Here is a 22,450-nt window from a genome sequence, read left to right on the forward strand (position 1 = left end):
CAGGCATATACTAAATGCTCCGTCTAGATTTACATCATTAAGAAACAAAATAAAATGTGAATACCAGGGGGCTTGGGATTTCATTTAATTCAAATGGAGAGGTTTAGAAAGTAGTTGAAGGTTTTGTTTTGTTTTTGCTTGCTATCTAGTTGCTCTGGTGGTATGGTGATAGAGTTTGGGGAATCTATATACACCCTAATTTATTCATTTATTAAACAACATTTAAATAATATTTTCTGTTTGCCACCATGATATCCTAATTGCCAGTGATTGAAATGTGAATAAGGTAATGCCTCTGGCCCCAAAGTGAAAAAACAAGTGCCTTTGTCAAAGGTTTAAAAAAAAAAAAAAAAAAAAAAGCCAAAGTCAAAGAGAAAAACCCTGAAGCTGGATCTACAGAAAATATCACCGTGGTCCTGATTTTTTTTTTTCCTCCTCTGCTTTGTATCAGCAGGGCTGCCAAATTATTCATTTGACAGAACCAACTTTTCAATTCAATGACCAATTCAAGGTGTCACTTGTCAATTTAGTCAATCAAATAATAGTAGAAAAAGACAAGTAAACAAAATACATGTAGGTAGAGAGAGGGCACAAAGGAGGGGGTGGTACTCTATTTATTGACCAAATTGACCAACGGACATAACGTTAAGTATTCTGTCGAATACCACATATATGAATTAAAAGGTATCACGGAAGGCATTTTCTAACTGTCTTTTATGGGAAGATCATTAAATCAGGTCACATGTAACTTCATAAATGCTATTTTTGACCAAGTCATTTCTGTTGCTTTAGTTTGCTTTAAGTAGCCAAGAAGAGGAGAGAAACTCTCTCTTAACTTCTTGCTATCATTACTGTTAGTTTCTGAGAACTTATGTTACCAGTCACTGTGCTAGTAGAATATACATTTTCTTCATCACTACCTCATTGCAGGGTTTTTATAATTATGCCCATGAATTGCTGAAACCAAGATTAAGAAGAATAAATAACTACCCCAAGGGTTGCAGGCTAATAAATGGAAGAACCAAGATTTGAACTCAGGTATTTAGACTATAAAGTCTACAAATTCTTTAAAATTAAGCCTCTTGGACAAGAGAGAATATAAAGAGGTTAATTGCCATTATTAAATATCTATTTTGTGTCTTGTCATTTGCTGGAATTTTACATATGTGATTCTAATCCTCGTAATGAACCTGTAGGGTAGTATCATAGATGAAGAAACTGAGGCCCAAGGAAGGGGCTTGCCCAGCTAAGAGCTGAATTTGGGCCTGTCAAGTCTGACCCAAAAAAAACATCAAAAAAACCCCTACTTCTTTCCATTACACATACCCTTTGCTTTACAGTTGTCATCTGTTAGTGTTATGAGTTTAATAATTTACAAAATGTGTCATTATCCAAATATTAAAAACCCAAAGAAAGATATAAGGAAAGCTGAATATTTATTAATAGATTTTTTTTAAAAAAGTCAGAAGCAATGAAAGGAGTAAATGAAAGAAATATTTCTTTCAACCTTAAGATTTCATTTACAGAATACAAAATGTGCTTTTTTATTTCAGGGTGAATATCTTTTCAGACTTCATAAAATTTTATTTTGAGTTCTTAACAAAAAAAATATTTTAAAAACCTCTTTGACTTTATAAAATTTAGTACTTTTGAGCACAAAAATGAAATGAAAGTAGTGGTATGTTATTAGAAACTTAGAAGTACTGTTTTCCTAAAATAGTTTATTGTTGTTGAATTGGCATGATACAATAATATAATATCTAATCAGGAGGTTATAAAAACATTTTCAGAGAAATTGTGATTTGATAGTGATTACAAATATCATTTGCAACCTTAATACTGCTGAATATGTATACTTGAGCTAGAGATGATCCCAAATTAGACTTCTCAGAAATAAATATAAATATTTATTGGTGCTTATGATAGTTGCCCAAACTTAAAAAAAGTAATACAAGTATATAGTTTAAAAAGTCAAGTTGTGCTACAAAATATATAACAGAAAATAATATCCCTTGACCTTACCTAGTCTTGCAATCCTTTACCCAAACTTTCTTTTGGTTTTACTCTCCATAGTTCTTAATAATATGCTTGTATATTGTATTGACTTCCTATTTTTGATGAAGAGAGTTTAACATTTTTACACCATTCTATGCCTCCTCTTCTTTTCTTCTATCCTCTCTGTATAGTTTTCCTCCTTTTTTTGTTGTTGTTTGTTTTGTTTTCTATGGCACTATGACTAATTCTTAGATACTCCAAAAGAATTTTAAAACTTCTTTGAAAACTATTTTATTACAAATACACCAAATACTCTAACCATTTGAGTTTTTTTTCTTGGAGATATTTCTTCTGGAAGCTAAGATTCTGTTCTGCCATGGATTGGTAGCTGTCTAAGCTTCTTGTAAATTTGATGCCTCTCATCTGTGTTAGATCCAGTATCTTGGAACTCATATTTTCCTTTTGCATTGTCCATTTCCTAATTTGAGTGGAGCATATCATCCAATAGCATCCTGAGAATGTGTACTTAGGTGTTATACTTCTTGCATCATTGCATTTCTGAGAATGTGTTTATTTCACCCATATGCTTGAGGGTAGTTTGGGTGGGTATAGAATTTTAGGCTGTAAATAGTTGTCTCTCAGAATTTTAAAGACTTCCATCTATTGTCTTCTGGCTTGCACTTAAAAAATCTGATGTTATGCTAATTCTTGATTCTTTATGTATGACCTTTTAATTTTCCACTTTAAACCTTAAGATCAGCTGTTTATCCTTGATATTTTGAAATTTTGCAATAACGTGTTTTTTCAAGTTATTCTGATGGGTAGTCATTAGGCCTTTTCAATGGGGAAATATCTTTCATTTTTCTGGGAATTTTCCTGTGTTAGTTTTTTTCTCTCTGACATATTTATTTCTTCTTTCTATAAGTTCTATTGGTCAGATATTGGATCTGGATTGAACTCCGTATTTTCTTATTTTTAGCTCCGATTTCCCATTTTTGTTTTCTTTACATTTTATATCAGATTTTCATGAGTCACTATTCCCAAATATTTAAATTATTTACTTGTGCTGCATTTAAAATTTTAAGATTTTTCACTCAGATTGCGTCTTAAAAAATAACATTTTGGGGGAAGGGAGGGAGGGAGAAAAAAAAACCATTTTGTTCTTGTTTCTTTGGTATAATATCTACTCAGCTTTCCAAAGATAAAAATTTTTTTGAACTTTTATTCTGCTCCCTGTATTGTCTTTGTTTCCCACAAATTTTGGTTTGCTTTGGTCTATTATGTTGGAAAAATTCTTCATAAGTCTATATTACCTGTGTTATCATTTAAAAGCAAGGCAATAAAATTATGCTTGGAAACTCTTTTTGCATGGGTGGGCTTGTTAACTGGTATATTCTACATAGAGCATCATAAATGAACATTGCTGACCATCTCGTTGTTGGACCGCAAGTGTCTAAGGCTGTCCAGTTTCTTTAGAGAAGAATCCTTCAATTTCTTACTTGTAGAATATAATCCTGGTTGCCACTGTTATTGGAGTTAAATGATACAAAGCGGTTCTTGGGAGGGGGGGAGTTGCTGTCTCACCATTTAGTATATTTTTACTGAATTCCCTTGTTCTCATTATGGCGCTTCTTTTCCCTCTTCTGCTAGGATTGATTCAGTGTTTCTACATAAGAAAGCTCTAATCTGCAGTTTTGCTCTCAAAGCTGCTCATACAGATTTTCAGACCCTCCCCTCTCTCCCATATGATGCCTCATGCTTCTCTCCTGAATTCAGTGATTTGGAGCCTTCAGTTGTTGAGCCTTTTCAGGACTTTGAAGTGTGAACTGGCCTGCCCATCATTAGCACTTCCTTCTTAAAGCCCTTAGTGTTCGTCAGCTCTAATTCCTTCATGTGTTTTTCATCTTTCAAAAATTCGTTGATATCTCTTATCTGTTGTTTCTTCTACCCTTTCACTTTGCCTAGGTAGTTTTAAACCACATTTCCTTATTCTCATTTTAGTGAGACTTTAAGACTATGCAGAGATAAACATCTGTTATTTGCCATGTTTTCAGTTCTTCCTTTAACTTTTAGCACAGCTAAGAAAACCATTAAAATATCCTGTTCATAAATATAAATCTTTCTTTTATAACCGAGGTTTAGGTATAACCAAATGAATAGATGATTCTATTTCAAGAAAAAATTATTTAAGACTGAGTTTTCCAAGGATTTGACAGAAAGTTCCCTTTTCTTATATGATACAGTCTCCTTATAACTCTGTTGGTGGGCTGCCTGCCAGTGAGGTAGGCGTAGTTGCAACACCTCTGTGTGATACCTTACACCATATGAGAGGTAAGCTGATTGTCAACATACACAGCACTCCTCAGGTTCATGATCCCTAGGTGTGCAAACCACAGCTGCAGAAATCTCTGTAAAATGCGTGTCTCCAAGAAGAGTATTTTCTGTGGAAATTAACCCAAAAATGTGTTTGTTGTAAGAAGCAACTCATTCTAGCTGCAGTAACTCCAAGCATTTTCTGCCAAAACCCCTTATAGACACTTAACCAAAAATTTTACACATGGGTTAAAGCTTCATTTCTCATTTTATAAATAAGTTGCTTTTATTTCTTTATCCAAAATAGATGTACTTACATTAAGAATACTGTTTTTTTGTTTGTTTTTTTGGTTTTTTTTTTTTTTTTTTTTTCGGTACGCGGGCCTCTCACTGCTGTGGCCTCTCCCGTTGCGGAGCACAGGCTCCGGACGCGCAGGCTCAGCGGCCATGGATCACGGGCCCAGCCGCTCCGCGGCATGTGGGATCTTCCCAGACCGGGGCACGAACCCATGTCTCCTGCATCGGCAGGCGGGCTCTCAACCACTGCGCCACCAGGGAAGCCCAAGAATACTGTAAAGTCAAAATTTCCTCTTCTAACATACCCAGTGACAGTGGTGCACAGGTATTCTGGAGCCAGAATCCTGGGTTTATGCCCAGGTTCCAGTGCCTACCAGTTACGTGACCTTGAGCAAGTTCCTTACATACTTTGAGCCTCAATATCAGAAACTTAAAAGTGAGGATAATAATAATTCTTGCTACATAGGTTGTTGTGGGTAAAATGAGAACACATGTAAAGTGCTTAGTGCATGACTATTATATACATGATGAGCATACGATAAAGTTTAGTAGAAAAAAATACTCTGGATCCTTTCCTTTTTCTATATACTGATGATATTGAAAAAATAAAATAAAATAGTTGGTTTTAAACAACTTCCTTTAGTTCCTTAACTCAGTGAACTGGAATTCAAGAAGCCTATATTTGAGTCTTAATTCTGGCATGGACGATTTGGCTGAGGCTATATAGAACAATGGAAAGTGGATATTAGGCACTTGCTTAGTTATTTAGTCAATTTGGGTAAATTGGCAAGGAAAATAAAAGTATATTGAGGCCTGTATGATCTTCCTCATGTACAACTCTGATTTTATTTTAAACAATCATTTTATTTTTTCATTCCTACAAACTAGAAAGAACATAGCTTTGGTGACTTAACTGACCCAGATACATGAAAATTTTAAACAGTGAGAATTTGTTAAAATTAAGTGCTTTTTGTATTAATTTAGTTAATTAATAATGCACTAATACTGTAATTTATTACACTCTTAAATGATATTACTCTATTTTTTAACTAAAAATTGATAAATCTTTTAAGCTACTAATTTCTAAGAAATGTAAGAATCCTTACATTTTGAAAGGTAACCATAATACTACCCTTGTTCCTCCAGTTTGTGATAGAATATTGTTGAATGTTGACAGGTAAAATGGTTCTTTGGCTCTCTGTACTTGTAAAAACAAGTGTAACCATTGGCTCTCCCATGTCTGTTTCTTTAGGCATATACTCTACTCCACCACAGAGTCAATTATATAGCCACTGGAGTGAGTCAAATGCTTGGGTATGAGTCAGAGTTTCAGCACCTACGGAGACGCAATTTCTCCTTTTTGTCTCCCTTTCTCCCCCCACTTCCTGTCTGTCTCTCTTTGCACCTCCCTCTCATCTTCCCTCTACCTGTCTCTCTTTTCTCCTAGCTAGTGATAATATCATACTGCTTATTATATAGGTTTCAAATGAAAGGCAAGTCAGGTTGGTGTCTGTGCCTATATCTGAGCATTAGACTTGCAGGCTTAGAAGACTGATTTCTTTTTGGTAGATAGCTTTTGCTTTTATTTGAATGATATTATACTTATCATATTGCTTTTCACCTAACAATATAATTTGGAGATCAGTGTAAGATAGGTGCTTGAGGGTGAGCAACTGAAATTGATTCTGGTTTATTAAAAAGCAGAAAAGTTTTTCTTGAAAGCTATTCTGTGGTTCACAGAATTGCCAGGAAGTCTAGAGAATCAGGTCACTAAGAACAGAAACCAGGGAAATTACGGACCAAGACCATAGGTAGAGCTACTCCCCAGGAGGAGTATGGGCCACTGTGGCCACCACTGGATGGTGGACACATTTTCCTCTGTCTGTTTCTTTGTATCACTTGTTTCAAATCCAAAGCCCAAAATGGAGATGTCTGTCCATATCGCCAGCTGCTAAGGTGTGGCAAAAGTGTGTAAATGGCCTTTTCATGGTCTGTAAAGAAATGTGACAGCCAGTCTCTGTCTCCTAGAAGTTCCTTTTCCTGCTTCCATCGTGTCTGTTAGAGGTTGTCCTCACATGCTTGGTGATCCCTGGCTCGCTGTTAATATTGAAGAAGGGGGCACCAAAGGGGATGACTGAAAGCTCTGTGTGTGTGAGTGGGGCTGGTGGACTAATTGGTTTCATTGAGGGATCTCTGTACTTCACCTTCTCTAGGTCTTTCCTCTTGGGAAGTGTTGTTCTTTGGCAGAAGAATCCACCAGGTTTCTACCTGGGGATGCATGAGTCTGGTTTCCAGAGCTCTGGGACTTGGCTGGGAGGTTTCTGCAGAACAAAGTTTAATAATGGTCATCCTTGCCTCTGGCTGTACTGGAACTATTTATTTCCATTTTAAGATGTTTCTAGAAGACTGATTTTTATTAGCATACTGAGAAAGGATCTATTTGTTATTAGTATGTAACAAAACAACAACAAACCAAAACTTGAACTGAAGGCTTAAAGAGGAGGTAACACTTGAACTGAGTCTTATAAGATATGTAAACTTGGCAAGGAGGGACATACTTACCAGGACTCTGAAAGAATGAGTTTTTGTAAGCTTTGATATGGCAAGAAATTCAAGGAAAAGTTAAGTATCAAGAATAGGAATTACCGTGGAGTGAGAAGATAAATCATTGAGAAGAAACGTGTAAACCAGTGTAAATTAGGGGGCAGTCCCAAAGACCACACTTACTTCTGACACCAACTGCAAGTTTGAGGGTCCCGTCCCCAAGACCAATTTCAGGCTCAATAATGCTCTAGAAGGACTCACAGAACTCATGAAATCTGTTATACTCTGTTATGGTAGATTACAGCAAAAGGATACAGATTAAAATCAGTCTAGGGAAGAGACTCAGGGAGAAGAGTCTAGGAAAGTCCTTATGTGGAGTGTCCAGTTATGCTTTCCCAGTGGAATCATGGTCAGTGCCAACCTTCCCAGCAATAATATGTGATAATATGCACAGGATATTGCCAAGCAGTGAAGTTTATTAGGAAGGTATGGAATGTGAGCCTAGAAATATAGGCAGGAGGTTATATCATTAAGGGCCTGAGGGCAGAAATAAGATGCTTGAGTTTAGTACTAAAAGCTATGAGAAATACTGATGTGTTGTTGTAGGAAGGGGTGTCATGAACTAATGTTCATTTTCTTCTGTGCTTTAGGAAGCTTTCTCTAGCAGCAGTGTGGATGATGGATGGGACAAGGATGTCTCACAAGAGACAGAGAAATCTATTAGGAGGCTAATATTAAAATCTGACTAAAGAGAGCCTAACTAAGGCTTGTGTTGGACTTGGTGACTGAATAGATATGGAGAATGGGCGGGAAGGGAAGTATCAAAGATAATTACCAGGTTTCTGGGTTAGATGACTGGATTGATTAATTCATTCAAGCAATACTGTGGACCTACTTTGTTTTTAGTCATTGTCCTAGTTGTTGGAATATTACTGTAAAACAAGATGAAGGTCTACTCTGAAGGACTTACATTTCAACTAGAGAGCCAAGTAATAGTTTATATATACATACATTTTTCCCCTAAATTTTCAGTGTTATGAAGAAATTATAAAGCTCAGTAAGACATTAGAGTTAGAGAGTTATTGGGGCAAGGAGGATAACTGTTTTATAGTTTAGGTAATGTGGCCGGGGAGAGCCTCTCTGAGGAGGTCACATTTGAGCCTAGATCAGAATGAACTAAGGGTTTAGAGCATTCTAAGCCAAGAGAAAAATAAGTGTAAATGCTGTGAGTTAAAAATGAGTTTAGTGGTTTTAAGGAATAAGAAAAGACCAGTTTGGATGGAGCAGAGGTGGGATGAAATGAAGGGAGAGATGAGATAGGTAAGAAGGGAACTGGTGACATAGGTTTCATGCACCCCGTAAAACTCTGGATTGCACTTTTAGTGTGATGGGAAGCCATTGAAGAATTTTGTTCAGGAGAATGCCATGATATAATTTACGCTATAAAAATATTACTCAGACTCCTGGTGTGGTAGTGGGGATCTTCACTGAGAAACGCACTAAAGGAAGAGGAACGAATCTGGGGGGAAATGTATTGAGTTAGAAGTGCTCGTGGGATAACTAACCTCTACTGGATAAATTCAGTGGGCAATTGGTTATTCAAACCCAGAAGAGAGGTTTGTGAGTCAGCATATGTGGTTACTGAAACCATGGTTTGGATGAAGTCATTAGGCTTGATGTTTATAGTTAAAAGAACAAGGCGTTGTCTTGGCAACACCATGATGTATTCTGTTTAAGAAGCAAATAGGTGGAGATACAGTCAGTTCTGCCATCAGGCTACATATGCATTCCGAAAAGTTGCCATGCTAATAGACTGGCTCTAGAGAACTGCCTACATTCAAATTCTGCCTCTGAACTTCCTAGTTGGGTGACCTTGGGAAAATCATTTAAATTCTCTGTGACTTGTTTTTATAACTGTCAGATGGATTAACAATAGCACATACGTCATTATGTTATGAGAATTATGTGGCTTAATACAGTAAAATTCTTAGCATAGTTCTTGGTACATAGAAACAGTTTAATAAATGCTATTATTCTTATTCTTTAAACAATGTAAGCCATCTAATAAAGTGCCTTTATCTGTTGATAAAGAGTATTCTTTAAATACTAATTTCCTAAGTGACACAAACTACATTGATTTCCTGGTTAGAGCCACTCATGAAACAAGTAACTTACTATAGACAACTAAGATTTTTCTTGCTATATTCATCAGTACCAAATATCTAAATTTAAATTTGCAATTTGGTGGTATCCAGGGGTAGGCTTAAATTAATGTAAAAATTCTGTATTCAGATAGAAGACATTTTCTTTTTTCTCCTGTTCTCCCTACCCCTCTTGTCTGTGCCTTTTTATCCTTAACAGTTCTCTACAGGCATACCTCATTTTATTGCACTTGTCTTTATTGCATTTCTCAGATATTGCATATTTTACAAATTGAAGGTTTGTGGCAATCCTGTTTCAGTCAAGTCTATTGGTGCCATTTTTCCAACAGCGTTTGCTCACTTCATGTCTGTGTCACATTTTGGTAATTCTCACAATATTTAAAACTTTTTCATTCTATGTATTATGGTCTGCGATCAGTGTTTTTTTTTTTTTTTTTTGTGATACACGGGCCTCACTGTTGTGGCCTCTCCTGTTGCGGAGCACAGGCTCTGGACACTCAGGCTCAGCGGCCATGGCTCACGGGCCTAGCCGCTCCATGGCATGTGGGATCTTCCCGGACCGGGACACGAACCCGTGTCCCCTGCATTGGCAGGTGGACTCTCAACCACTGCACCACCAGGGAAGCCCGCGATCAGTGTTTTTGATACTGTTTTGCAAAATGATTACAACTCGCTGAAGGCTCAGATGATGGTTAGCAATTTTTAGCAATAAAGTAGTTTTTAATTAAAGTATGTACATTGTTTTTTAGACATAATGCTATTGCAGACTTAATAGACTACAGTATAGTATAAACATAAATTATTATGCACTGGGAAACTAAGCAATTTGTGTAACTCACTTTATTCTGATATTGACTTTACTGTGGTGGTCTGGAACAGAACCTGCAATATCTCTGAGGTATGCCTGTGTTCTCTTCAGTCAACATCTACTCAAAGGATTTGCTAAACATTCACAGTGAGACATGAGAGGGTAAAACTAGAGTAACAATTAGATTTCACATCAGATACCAACTCTGGTGGCTACCTAGAGAATATTTTCCACTGTGAGATTTCTGTTGGGAGAAATAACCCTGCCATGATTAATTAGGCTTGCCAAGGGAAACGAGGTGGTATGGAGAATACAGTGGCTGTGAGACAATGTGGCAGGTAGACTTTGAAGATGGTAGACTTTGAAGTCAGTCTGTGCTGAAATCCATTTCTACCGTTCATTAGCTGTGTGTCCTTGACCAAGTTACTTAATCTCTCTGGACCTCAGATTCTTCATCTGTGAAATGAGTATAGACTTTCAGTATAAACTTGAAACCATGAGATATTTTCTTTCCATTTCTGTTTCTGGATATCATACTAATGATACAAGGTGAATGAAATAATAAATGAACCTGAAAACTGCATTTTCACCAAAACTAGGGGACTGGTATAATCTGCAGACTCCCAGAATCTTGCTGAGAAAAGCAGGTGCCCTATGGAGTAAAATCAATAGTAAGATTTCAGAAAGCACCAGCAAAAGCCAACTTCCTGAAGGTGAGGAGCACACCCTGAAGTACTTAACCTTTAGCCTTTGTACAAAACAAGTGTCACAGGATCTGGGGAGGACCGAAGCTGCCCAGAAGGAAGTATAAGAAAGAATCACAGATAATAGCTAAATGGCTCAGTGGGGACAGAGCTCAGAAAATGTAAAAATCTGCTTCCTAAGGTGAAGGATTCATTCTGAAGTATATGCCAGTGGAAGGGAATACAGGGGAAGGAGAGAGGAGTTGTGAGTGGGGCTGGCTGTGGAAGTCCTCCTAGACTGGGTTTGGTTCAGAGAAGAAGGTGGGGCTGTATCAAGGAGCCATTTGAGAAGGAAACTCCGGTAATGCTGAAATGGAACCTTTGGGTTTTGAGATTTGGCAGGCATGGCCCTCCATCTTCTCCCGCAGCATCCTTCTGTAAATTGCTGGGCTATGAAACCATAAGAAACGAACATAGAAAGACACAACAAGGTAAAATGTAGGGAAAAACAGCAAAAACAAGAATGTGTACATTAAAAAAAATCACCTGTGAAGGAAGATCATAAAGCAGAAATATAAGAACTCAGGAAAAGGAAGAGATGGTAAGATATTAAAAGGAAATGAACTGTGAGCTTGTAAAACTCAAAAGAAGTGGTAGGGAAAAAAACCCTTTTACAAATCGAAATGAAATTGGAACATGAAGAGATAAGACATAGGAAACACAAAGATATGAGAAAATCAAACATGGAACTGAAGATAAGGAACATTTATAGAGAAATGATATAGAGGACGGCCGTGGAGATTCAACATACTTATAATAGGAATTTTTGAAGGAGAAAATCGAAACTATAAAATAAAATAAATATTCAAGGGTGTAATTCATGAAGTTAAAAAAAAAACCCAAAAACAAAAAAAACGAGACTTGAATTTATACAACAAATGGGCATACTGTGTGCCTGGAAACATTTATCCAGACTGGTCAATATTAAGCCATATCATAATAAAAAATCGCTGTACTTTGAAGATAAAGAACAGATCTTTTGGGTATGCTATTAAAAAAATCGAGTCACTTAGAAGGAGAAAAAAATTGTCTGACTTCAGATTTTTCTCTCCTAACATTCAACACCTAAGGACAGTGGAACCATAACTGCAAGATATCCAAGGAAAGAAAATACCAACAAAGAATGTTACATTCGGTGAAAATTAAGGTACAAAACTACTAACAATTAAGTCAGGAAAAGTTCTCATGAACCCTTCTTGATGAAGCTAATAGAACATAAACTTCAGCAAAAAGTAAATGAGAAAACAGCTACAAAAGACTGGCTCTATTTAACAAAAGAAAATATGGGAATGAAACAGAATCTAAATACCATATGAACTAACAATATAGGAATGGTACAACCACTAAAAAAAAATGGGAGGAAAGGGGAAAAAAACCCAGGAAGTAGGTTAAGTTTGCTGATTGGCTTATCAGAAGCTGGGAATTAAAAATTATCCAAAGCTTATAAATCAAATACTGTAAGTATAGTATTTAATAATGAAAAGGTAAATACTAAGAAAATCCTATTGACTAATATTAGGTGGTAAAGGGGGAAAAAGGAGAAAAAAGAAAAGGAAACATTGTTCACTGAAAAATAGATATGTCTAAAGAGGGCTAGGGATATTGTATACATTTATAATTTTAAAGGTCAACTTTAGAATAAAAATACAAACATTTCTAATTTCAAAAGAACTACATACAAAAGTAAAGTAAACAAAGCACAAAAAGCAAAGGAAACAAAGCACATAGTGACTTTAAAAATTGGAAAACGTAAAATATGACAGCTTAAACAAACCACATCAATAACTGTAAATAGATTTAATTTTATATTCAAAAAATTTTTTTTCAGATTAGATCACAAAACAAACTCCTTCCTCTTTACCTAAAGCAGTGTTTCAATGTAGGTGAAAATAAAAGCATGGGCAAAGGTATATCAGACAAATGCAAACAAAAAGTGGGGCAAGGGGTCTTAATTCCAGATAAGGAGCAGTACCCAATAAATATATGAATTTTATGACTGTCTCTGCGTAGCAATCATAACATTAATATTCATAAAGTTAAGACCACATGAGATAAAAGGCCAAAAAGACATAATAGTGATGAGACTTTCTTTACCTCTTAGTCCATGAAAGATTAATTGCATAAAAATAAGGGTATAGAGGATATAAAATAAACAACGAGGTTCAGCCAACTGGTATTAAATTCTATGCCCTGAAACACCTTTGTAAGTGCTTACCAAACTCTATTGAAAATTGACCATTTATTAGGCTAAGTTTCAAAACCAAAGTGCAAATTAGACACTGTCTTCTGATCACAATTCTGTTAAGTTAGATTTTACTAACAAAATTAGAAAACAAACAAAAACCCTTCTAACTGGAAGATTTTGCATTTCCTCTGAAATCATTTGGTTCAATGGGAAAATACAAGTAAAAATTGCATAGTTTCTAGAAAACTACAAAAATGAAAATATCACACAAAATGAAAATATCACATCAAAATCTATGGGATATAGCAAAAGCAGTATTGAGGAAATTTATTGCTTAAGTGCTATAAATAACTAAGTGCTCATTGCCAGAAACTAGACAAAGAATCAAATAAACCAAATGAAAATAGGAAAAGATAATAAAGATAAACGCAGAAATTAATGATACAGAAAGCAGACAAAAATAGTAGAAAGGATAAACAAATCCAAAGGCTATACTTTTGAAATAAGCAATAGTTATACTAAAGAACAAATAGAGGATTTCTCTGGTGGAGCAGTGGTTAAGAATCCTCCTGCCAATGCAGGGGACATGGGTTTGATCCCTGGTTCAGGTAGATCCCACATGCCATGGAGCAACTAAGCCTGTGAGCCACGACTATGGAGCCTGTGCTCTAGAGCCTGTGAGCCACAACTACTGAGCCTGCGTGCCACAACTACTGAAGCCCACACGCCTAGGGCCTGTGCTCCGCAGCAAGAGAAGCGACCGCTATGAGAAGCCTGCGCACCGCAACGAAGAGTAGCCCCCACTCGCCGCAGCTAGAGAAAGCCCGCATGCAGCAACGAAGACGCAAGGCAGCCAAAAATAAAAAAATAAAATAAGAGTTCTAGATGCAGAGTGGGTTTGAATGCCACTCTGCCACTTATTTAAAAAAAAAAATAGAGCACAATATTCAAAATTGGAAAATTATATAGAGAACCACAGAAATAGGGAAACAAAAAGAATTGTAAGGGAATATTACATGAAGATCTCTGAGTAATGCATTTGAAAGCCTAGAAGGAAGTTATTTCATATAAACATATAAATTTAAAAAATTGATTAAAAATTTAGTTGAAAATTAGAATAAATCAATCAACGTAGAATAAATTAGGAAGGTGAATGAAGAGTTATCAATGAAAAAGCCAACATAAGTTTGGTTTACAACTGAGTTTTATCTAACTTCTGAAAAGAATCTTAAAGGTATTTAAACTGTTCTGGGCCATAAAAAATAAGTTCAACATTATAGTCAGATAAAGATAAGGGAAATAAGAGGAAAACCACAGGCCAGTCTTAATTCATAAATATCAATGCAGAGAGTCTACATAAGATATTCTGGAAGAATCCAGTAAGGTATTAAAAGAATAAAATATAACCGTCAAGTAGATTTTATTTTAGAAATCCAAGGAAGGTTCAGTCGAGAAGCTTTTTGTGTAGTTAATGCTTTAAAACATTTGATTTTTTAAAAATCCTAGCTATTTGTCATTAAAACTCAGAAATAGGATTGAAGGAAATATATATGTATACATATATATTAGAATTGAAGGAAGCATATATATATATATGTGTACATGTATATATATAAATATCAAAAATGTATGTATACTAAAGTTTTAAAATAATACTCTTTCTAGTAGAATTTCATTCTAATAGAATCAGAAATTTGAGGCAGTACATAGTATGGGTTAAATACAAAGACTGGTTTTCTTTGGGCAAGTAGCAGCCCTGGATATCATACCACATAATTTTGACTCTTCCTTTATGTAAGAATAGCTGATCTGGCATCATAGAATGCCAGATCATGTTTCCCATACTTTATTATTGTATATATTTTAAGCATGGTGATTTTCACATTAGCGGTGTTTCTTCCATAGTTTATTTCTTGGATTAAGAATATCCTTACAAGCAATTAGCATTGGTTAAGAGTACCCAAAGTCACAGTTTAAGTATGTTATGTTTCAGAAGTGTAAATTTTCATTGAAGATTAGGAATGATTTAGCTGGTAATTCATATTTTATGTTAAAACAAACAGCCATATTATGGAGTAAAATTAATTTTTTTTAAAAATTATAATTTTAAAACATGAGAAGTCAAAGATTTTTTTGTGTGTTTTTATGAGGCTTCTTTAAAGTATTTCCCCAAATTCCTGGAGATGCATATAATTTATAACTGCTGTTAGGAATATTTTGGTGGACATTTGCCACTATATTTGTGATTTGTAATAAAAGTGAGTTATCAAATATCTACTAATTTCCTATAAAAGGAAAGTTAAGATGATGTGTAACCTTGCTGGCTAATCTTCAGAAATCTTTGTTTTTCCTCATTTATCATAGTGATGAATGAACAATTCTTTAACATTTCTTGTTGGAAATGATTATGTACATACAATGATACAAATGGGAGATTTATAACCCAAAGAATAATAAAGATCACATGGCTGACTAAGCTGTTCTGTATCCTTGAGAAGTTTATTATCTTTTACAAGTCCTAGAGTTATAGAACTCTAGAAGTAAATGTCACATCTGATTAGATTCTGTGGGGCAGATTTATTCATTCAGAAATTATAGAACTATTTGAAGGCAGGTATACTAGATATCCAATAAGGAAGCAGACATAGAATCTGTCTTCAAGAGTTTATAATTGGGTAAGGGAGATAAGCAGTATACTATCAATAACATTACAATGAAAACCAGAAAAATCATAATTATATAATGTATATAAAACCTATATTTTATAATAAATATTGAGAAACTCCGCAAACTGTTTGGATTAACAGTTACTCTGGAGGACTGAGAAAAAAATGGAAGAGACAGAAATTTAGAAGGGAGAGAAAAAAATACAATGATCAGCAACAGTAAGAATTTAAGTTCTCTTGTCCAGGAGTTTTCAGGGTGACTGGGTACTTTATGTATAGCACACACTTAAAGCATTAGGCATAGGGAGAGCTCTTATGTGACCTGTAAATTTTCGGAAGGTAAAACGGAAAACAGCCTGAAAAATTATAGTTTAAACGGTTGTGTGAACTTAATTTATAAAATGGTTTCCAAATTAAAAATTTCTTTTTGTAAGTATGTCCCTAGTTTCTCTTTAACACAGAAGTCATAAAATTTTAAGTTCTAAATTAAAGATATAAATGACTATCTGGGAATCTTTGAACATGTAATTCATTGGAGTAACAAGTTTCCTAATTGGGAAGAATAAGAGAACATTTATTAAATTTTGGGTTTAGGGATATTGGGGTGTATGTATGTGTGTGTTTCAGATTATGAGTATAACATTTTATTTTCCCTTTCCATACCTCTCATTACCTAGAAATTAGTTATTGATAGAGCATGTTTATTTTAGGGGTTACTGTTGATACCTACAAGGAAGATTGTAGGTATACTCAAACATTTATATGAACACATGAATGCATAAGAGTAAGATTCTTTCTCTCTTTCTCTTTCTCTCTCTCTTTTTAATTTCCAGGCATAGATATTCTTCATCAACTAGGCCTTGGAGGCAAAGATGTAAGACATTCATCATCAGTGACTGCTGTACCATCATCATCTACACCATTACCTCAGGGGGTCCATTTAACAGAATCGGGTGTCCTTTTAACAAATGATTCTTATATTGAGTCACCTCTCGTGAAAATTTTACCAGTCAACTTAGAACAGCCATTTACAGTATTAATTGGTTTACAGTCACATAGAGTAAACAATGCATTTCTCTTCAGCATTAGAAGTAAAAATAGACTGCAATTAGGAGTACAGTTATTACCTAAAAAATTAGTGGTATACCTTGGAGGAAAGCAGTCTGTATTTTTCAACTACAGTGTTCACGATGAGCAATGGCACACATTTGCCATTGCTGTTAGCTATCAAGTTGTCTCAATGTTTGCTGAATGTGGAAAGAAATATTTTAGCAGAGAGACTCTTTCGGAAGTTCAGACCTTTGATTCTAACAGTGTGTTTACCTTGGGAAGTATAAATAATAATTCTGTCCATTTTGAAGGAATAGTATGTCAGTTGGATATTATTCCTTCTGCAGAAACGTCTGCAAACTATTGCAGATATGTGAAACAGCAGTGTCTCCCTGAGACAAGCCTTCTTCATACAACTATTGTACCAGCTAAGATACCAGAAAACTCTCTCTTACCCAAAAGATTTGGTGAAAAAGTACTGTCGGAGGACACACTTACCAAAGGCAGAAGCATTCTAGATTCCAGAAATGATTCTACGGCAGTGCATAAAGAACAAGAACACCAGATATCAAGATCTCAGTTAACTTCTCTTCGTTCAGAGAATGTCTCTGCTGTGGATCTTGTGAACCATGTGATTCAGGCCAAAGAAATGATCACCGAGCAACTTACTCAGGCAAATCTAAGCCTGCCAATGACACATCATAGCCTCAATGAGCCAAGGAAAAATAGCAAGGAGAAATTCAGTTCTCTTCTAAACGTGTTGGACAATGTCACACAACATAATGATAAAGTAACTGGTCTGTCACCATTTAAGAAGATATCCTCTATTCTTCCACATATAAAACAAGATACAATTAAGAATGTCAAGAAAGCTATCACAGCAAATCTACACACTAATGAACTTATGGAACTGCAACAGACTTTAAACACAACCTTATACAGAGTGACAGATGAGCCATTTTTGGATAATCACCTTGATCTAAGGAAGGAAGGTGAATTTGATCCTGATGCTACTTATCCCTTCGAAAATAGCTATGAAACTGAGCTTTATGATTATTATTATTATTATGAGGATCTTAATACAATGCTCGAAATGGAGAATCTAAGAGGGCCAAAAGGGGACACTGGACCTCCCGTAAGTTATTGTTTTTAAAATGTGTCTTAATGCACTAATTTACCAAACATTTTGAAAGGAATTCTCTAGGCTGAACAGTACAGAACAGATCTGTCTTAGAGATGTACCCTGGCTTACAATGAGTACATTATGCTTGCTATAATATATCCAACCAGAATGCAACCCTGGGTCAAATATTGTACTTTTTTTTTTTTGGTTTTTATTGGAAGGCTGAAAAGCTTACTTAATTCTGGTAAAGTGGTGAGTAAACTATATGCTTTTCTTGTTCAGGTGAAATTCAATCAGGAATTCAACTGCTAAATATAGATCAGCATTCTTTTTTATGAAAAAAACCCATAGGCTTAATGCATAGTCATGTTGAGAAGGATATGAAAGTTATAGTAGACTAAATAAAAATACTTTAAATACATTATTAAATATACTTTCAACAAAATCATATCAAAAATGAATTAAAATAGAGTGTAAAATTTTAGATAGAGATAATTTTATAGTGGGTCACTGGGGAAAAGCAAACCCTTACATTATAGAAATTAAAATATTTCACTTAGAATTGTAAACAGTAACATATTTCATTATATCTTTCATGATATAGCCAATTTACATTTATGGATTAATAAAAGTTCCATCTGCCTCATACAAAAATACCCAGTCAGCCCATCAGTCCATCAGTAGAAAAAGAGCCAAGTTACTTACTTAATAATGCCTAAGTAAAACTATGAGATAATAGACTGATTTTTTTTTTTAGCTCTGAAATTATTTTGTCATGTAGGTGCAATTGTAGATGGACATTTGAAAAATTTTTAATCACTTAAAATTCATTTAAAGCTATTTAAAATCACATTAGGAACATTATGTTTTTGCCTTTCATATTTTTGAATACCTTAAACAATCAACTTATATGTTTTTAGAAATTGTTTTTTAGGTTGCAAGCAGACTAAAATATATCTTAAGGTATTTCCTTTATTTGATGAAAATAAAATTTGAATCATTTGTTTAGTTCCAGAAATCATAGAATAGGAGATGACACCACTTGCTGAGCTTGTGTTTCTTTTGCGGTTATTACTCAGTGATTTGATAGGTATTGAGCAACTCTTATTAGTGTGAATGTTTAAAGGGTTTAATAAAATCTGAATAATATAGAGAAATAAACTTTTCAGCTATGACAATTATCAACATATTAGTAATAAAATTGAGCCATTAGGCAGGTCATATTAAACAGTTATGTAAGCTATTTACTTTCTTCAAAAAAAGTCAGTGATGAGTGTTAATCTCTTCTCTAAATTCAAGAATAGTTGTTTCAGCATTAGTATATTCAACAGATACCTAACTTAGTCTCTGCTTGGGCAAAGCAGAAACACAAGGTATGTATAACAGAGTTACTGCTCAGAAGGAGCTTACATTGTGGTAACGGGGACACAGGAAGTACATTTATAATTATATCTCAGGGTCAAGTAAGATTAAATGTCACTGAGAGATACAAACTAAGTATATGGAGTACACATTTTCAAAGGGAAGAAAAATAGTTTTTGAGGGGATCCCTATGAAAGATCACTTAAGGCTGAATGTGTTCAGGATAGGTTCTTGTGGACAAAGTTTTCAGAACGTCAGCCTCAAAGAATGGATACGATTTTGATAGGTGAAAGGAACTGGCATATCTTTTATGTAGGAGAAACAGCAAAATAGTTATAATTTGAGTTCTTATTAATTTTTGGTTACCTATAACCAAAATAGTTATAATTTATTGAGTTTTACTATTGTAGCAGGCACTCTACCATGCCCTTTACATTTGTTATCTTAAAAGAACTTTGTAAGTTTGGTATTATTATCCTCATTTTTCAGGTTAAGAAACTGAGGCCCAGAGGAATTAGTTTACTTGTCCATAACCACATTGCTAATTGATAGAGCCAGGATTTTGACCCAGGTTTTCTGCCTCTAAAGCTCAAACTTTTTCATGATATTAGGCTGAATAATGTTAGACAAATATAAGACCCAAGACAGATGTGGACAGGTTGTAGAGGTCTTAATTTTCAAACTGATAGTTCTAACTTTATCTTGGTTCTCAGTGGGGAATTCTGTAGGTTTCTAAGTAGAGGCATGAATAGGGAAGTCAATCTGGTGGCAGTGCTCAGAGCAGACAGGAAATTCCTGTTATCATCTGGATATTACAAGACTAGGACATTATCTAGGATGCCAGCGGTGAAAATGCAAAGGAGAGGTAGGATTCAAGAGATATTTTGAAGGAAGGTTTGGTAGAAACCTAGGAAATTAATTGGACCTAGGGACCAAGTAAAAAGGTAGAGGATCCAAGATGGCTTCTAAGGTTTTAAGCCTGTGGATTGAGAGAATGGTGATACCATTACTAAAACCAATAATTAAGAGAGGAAGTTGATTTTAGGAGAAGAAATCAAGTTAAAACATCTAAGGTGCTGTTGGCAAATCAGTAAGCTGTTGGAAGAGTTGAAGAAGCTGAAGTAAAAAAGAGAGGTCAAAATAGGGGGTATAGATATGGGAGTTTTCCTGTCAATATTATATCAATAGTTGAAGCTATAGAGTCAGATAATTTTCAAGGAAAGGAGTTCGGCATAGAGTCGAGAGCCAAATCATGAGCCATGTTTGCTTTGTGGTTATAGAAGAAAGAAAAAAAAAGCAGAAATGTGATGGAGTAATTAGAGAGATGGGAGAGAATACAGTATACTATCACAAAAGCCAAAGATGAGAGTTTTGAGAAGAAATTGATCAGCAGTGCTGAAAGCTACAGCTGAGGACTGAGAAAAAGTGGAGGAAATCCTTTGGATCTTCTGATGGGAAAGTCATTATTGAACTATGAGAATCTGACTTCAGCATAGTGTAGAAGTCTAAAGGTAGATTTTAGAAAGCTAATGAGAGAGTGAATGGTGATGAAATGATGAACTTTGTAGAGACTGCTGCACTGCTTCTTGAAGTGGATGTTACTGTGTGAAGTCTGAGGCCAGCCTGATTTTTCCTACTTGTAGGTGACTGTTTTTCCTCTGTATGCCCATGCAGTTCTTTTGTTATCTTTGAAGTTCATTTCATCAAACCTGTTAGGTTCTGTATCAGTTTTTTCTGGTACTCTTTTGATCTGAAGATTATTTTTACTTATTATAGAAAAGTCTCTCCTTATATTCTCAGGTATTTTTCTTTTGCATTTTTCTATATTATTCTTCAGGCATACTAGTATATGTTAAATGTCCTTTGTGATGATAGTATTTATTATCTTCTCTACAGTCATGTCCATGTGATTGCATTTTTCCACTTTGTTTTATGTGAATTCAGTTAAACTACATCCATATCCCTTAATTGATTTGTTCAGTTGTAGTCAGTTTTTATTGTTTCTGACCTGGCTTTCATCTATAATTGTTTCTTTTTTGCTCTTTCAATCTTTAAGCTCTCTGGCTCACATTTTATTACCTTGGTTGTTATTTTTAATGTCTTATAACTCTTCTTTGAGCTCTAATTTTGTAGAAAAATAGCATCTTGAAATTTTTTGAATCTATAGTGAACTATATGAACTTTTTCTCTGTTGCGTGGAGTGATTCCTCTTCTGGTAAACAGTTTTCATCTACTTTTAATTTATGTTTCTGTTCTCACACTTTCCCCTCCCCTCAATATGCATAGGTCCCTTGCTGGTTTCTTTCTGGTTATTACTCATTTTTAAAATAAAGACAACTCTATCTGGGTCACTATTTGCTTCAGAATTCTATAGGGAGAGGCAAAGGGAAGTAGTGGTACACAACATCAAATTTAAGTTGCTATCTTCAACACCGTCTTTCCATATTTATTTTGTCCTCTATCCAGAAACATATCTCCTCTCATTTTCATGTACGTGAAGCCCTCTATATTGCTCTGAGAAGTGACATGATGATTTATGCTCTTGTCTTCTACCCCCTCTCACAACCAGAAATCTCCTGAAGTTAGGAGATTTGTTGCAGATCATGAAAATGTGTTCTTCCTCTTCAGCTCTACTTTCCTTACTCCTGGTTGTTTGAACTGGGTCTTTACAGGGTCATGAATTATATGTCCTGTGGCTTTCCCATTTCCTTAAACTTTACTATTGTTATTAAAGGATTGTTGGTATGAACTTTCTGGACTGATATACTTTTAGATATCTGTAGCCTGTCTAAGCTTTGACGTCTGAAGAGGTTTTTTGTTTGTTTTTTGTTTTTGGTCATCTCTCAGCATCTTTCCTTACTCCAAACTGTCTCAATATTTGGAAGAGAATTTTCATATTTTTGGTTTGTGGTTTTGGTCTTTTCCTTGTTTCATCAGAGATGTTTTCTTCTTTTGGTGTTTTTTGTTGTTTTCAGTGGTTTTGAGGGAAGGAGGGTTCTCATTCTGCTATCTTTTATATAAATTCTCTAGTGATCGATTTAAAATATAAATTAGATCATGTCATTTATCTTCTTAAACTCTTCAGTGACTGAAGAGTAAAGCAGTTAGAATAAACTAAAAACTCTTTATCATGACCCATGCAGTCGTATATCATCTGGCCCCTGCTTTCCTCTGCAACCTCATTTTGTTCCACTTTTGCTTA

The 22,450-nt window shown here is 35.0% G+C and overlaps 1 protein-coding gene across 1 annotated transcript in view; it reads left to right on the forward strand.

Moving 5' to 3' along the window:
- COL24A1 (collagen type XXIV alpha 1 chain) overlaps nucleotides 1-22,450 on the forward strand; it is a gene marked incomplete at its 5' end in the record, with an annotated part of 394,608 nt that overhangs the window by 10,237 nt on the left and 361,921 nt on the right. Inside the window, one exon of the mRNA XM_082667637.1 lies at nucleotides 16,547-17,898. Coding sequence (XP_082523763.1) covers nucleotides 16,547-17,898 — 1,352 coding nt within the window. The remainder of the gene's footprint in view (nucleotides 1-16,546; nucleotides 17,899-22,450) is intronic.

Source organism: Grampus griseus (assembly GCF_964374135.1).
Source record: "Grampus griseus genome assembly, chromosome: 1".
Taxonomy (NCBI): domain Eukaryota; kingdom Metazoa; phylum Chordata; class Mammalia; order Artiodactyla; family Delphinidae; genus Grampus; species Grampus griseus.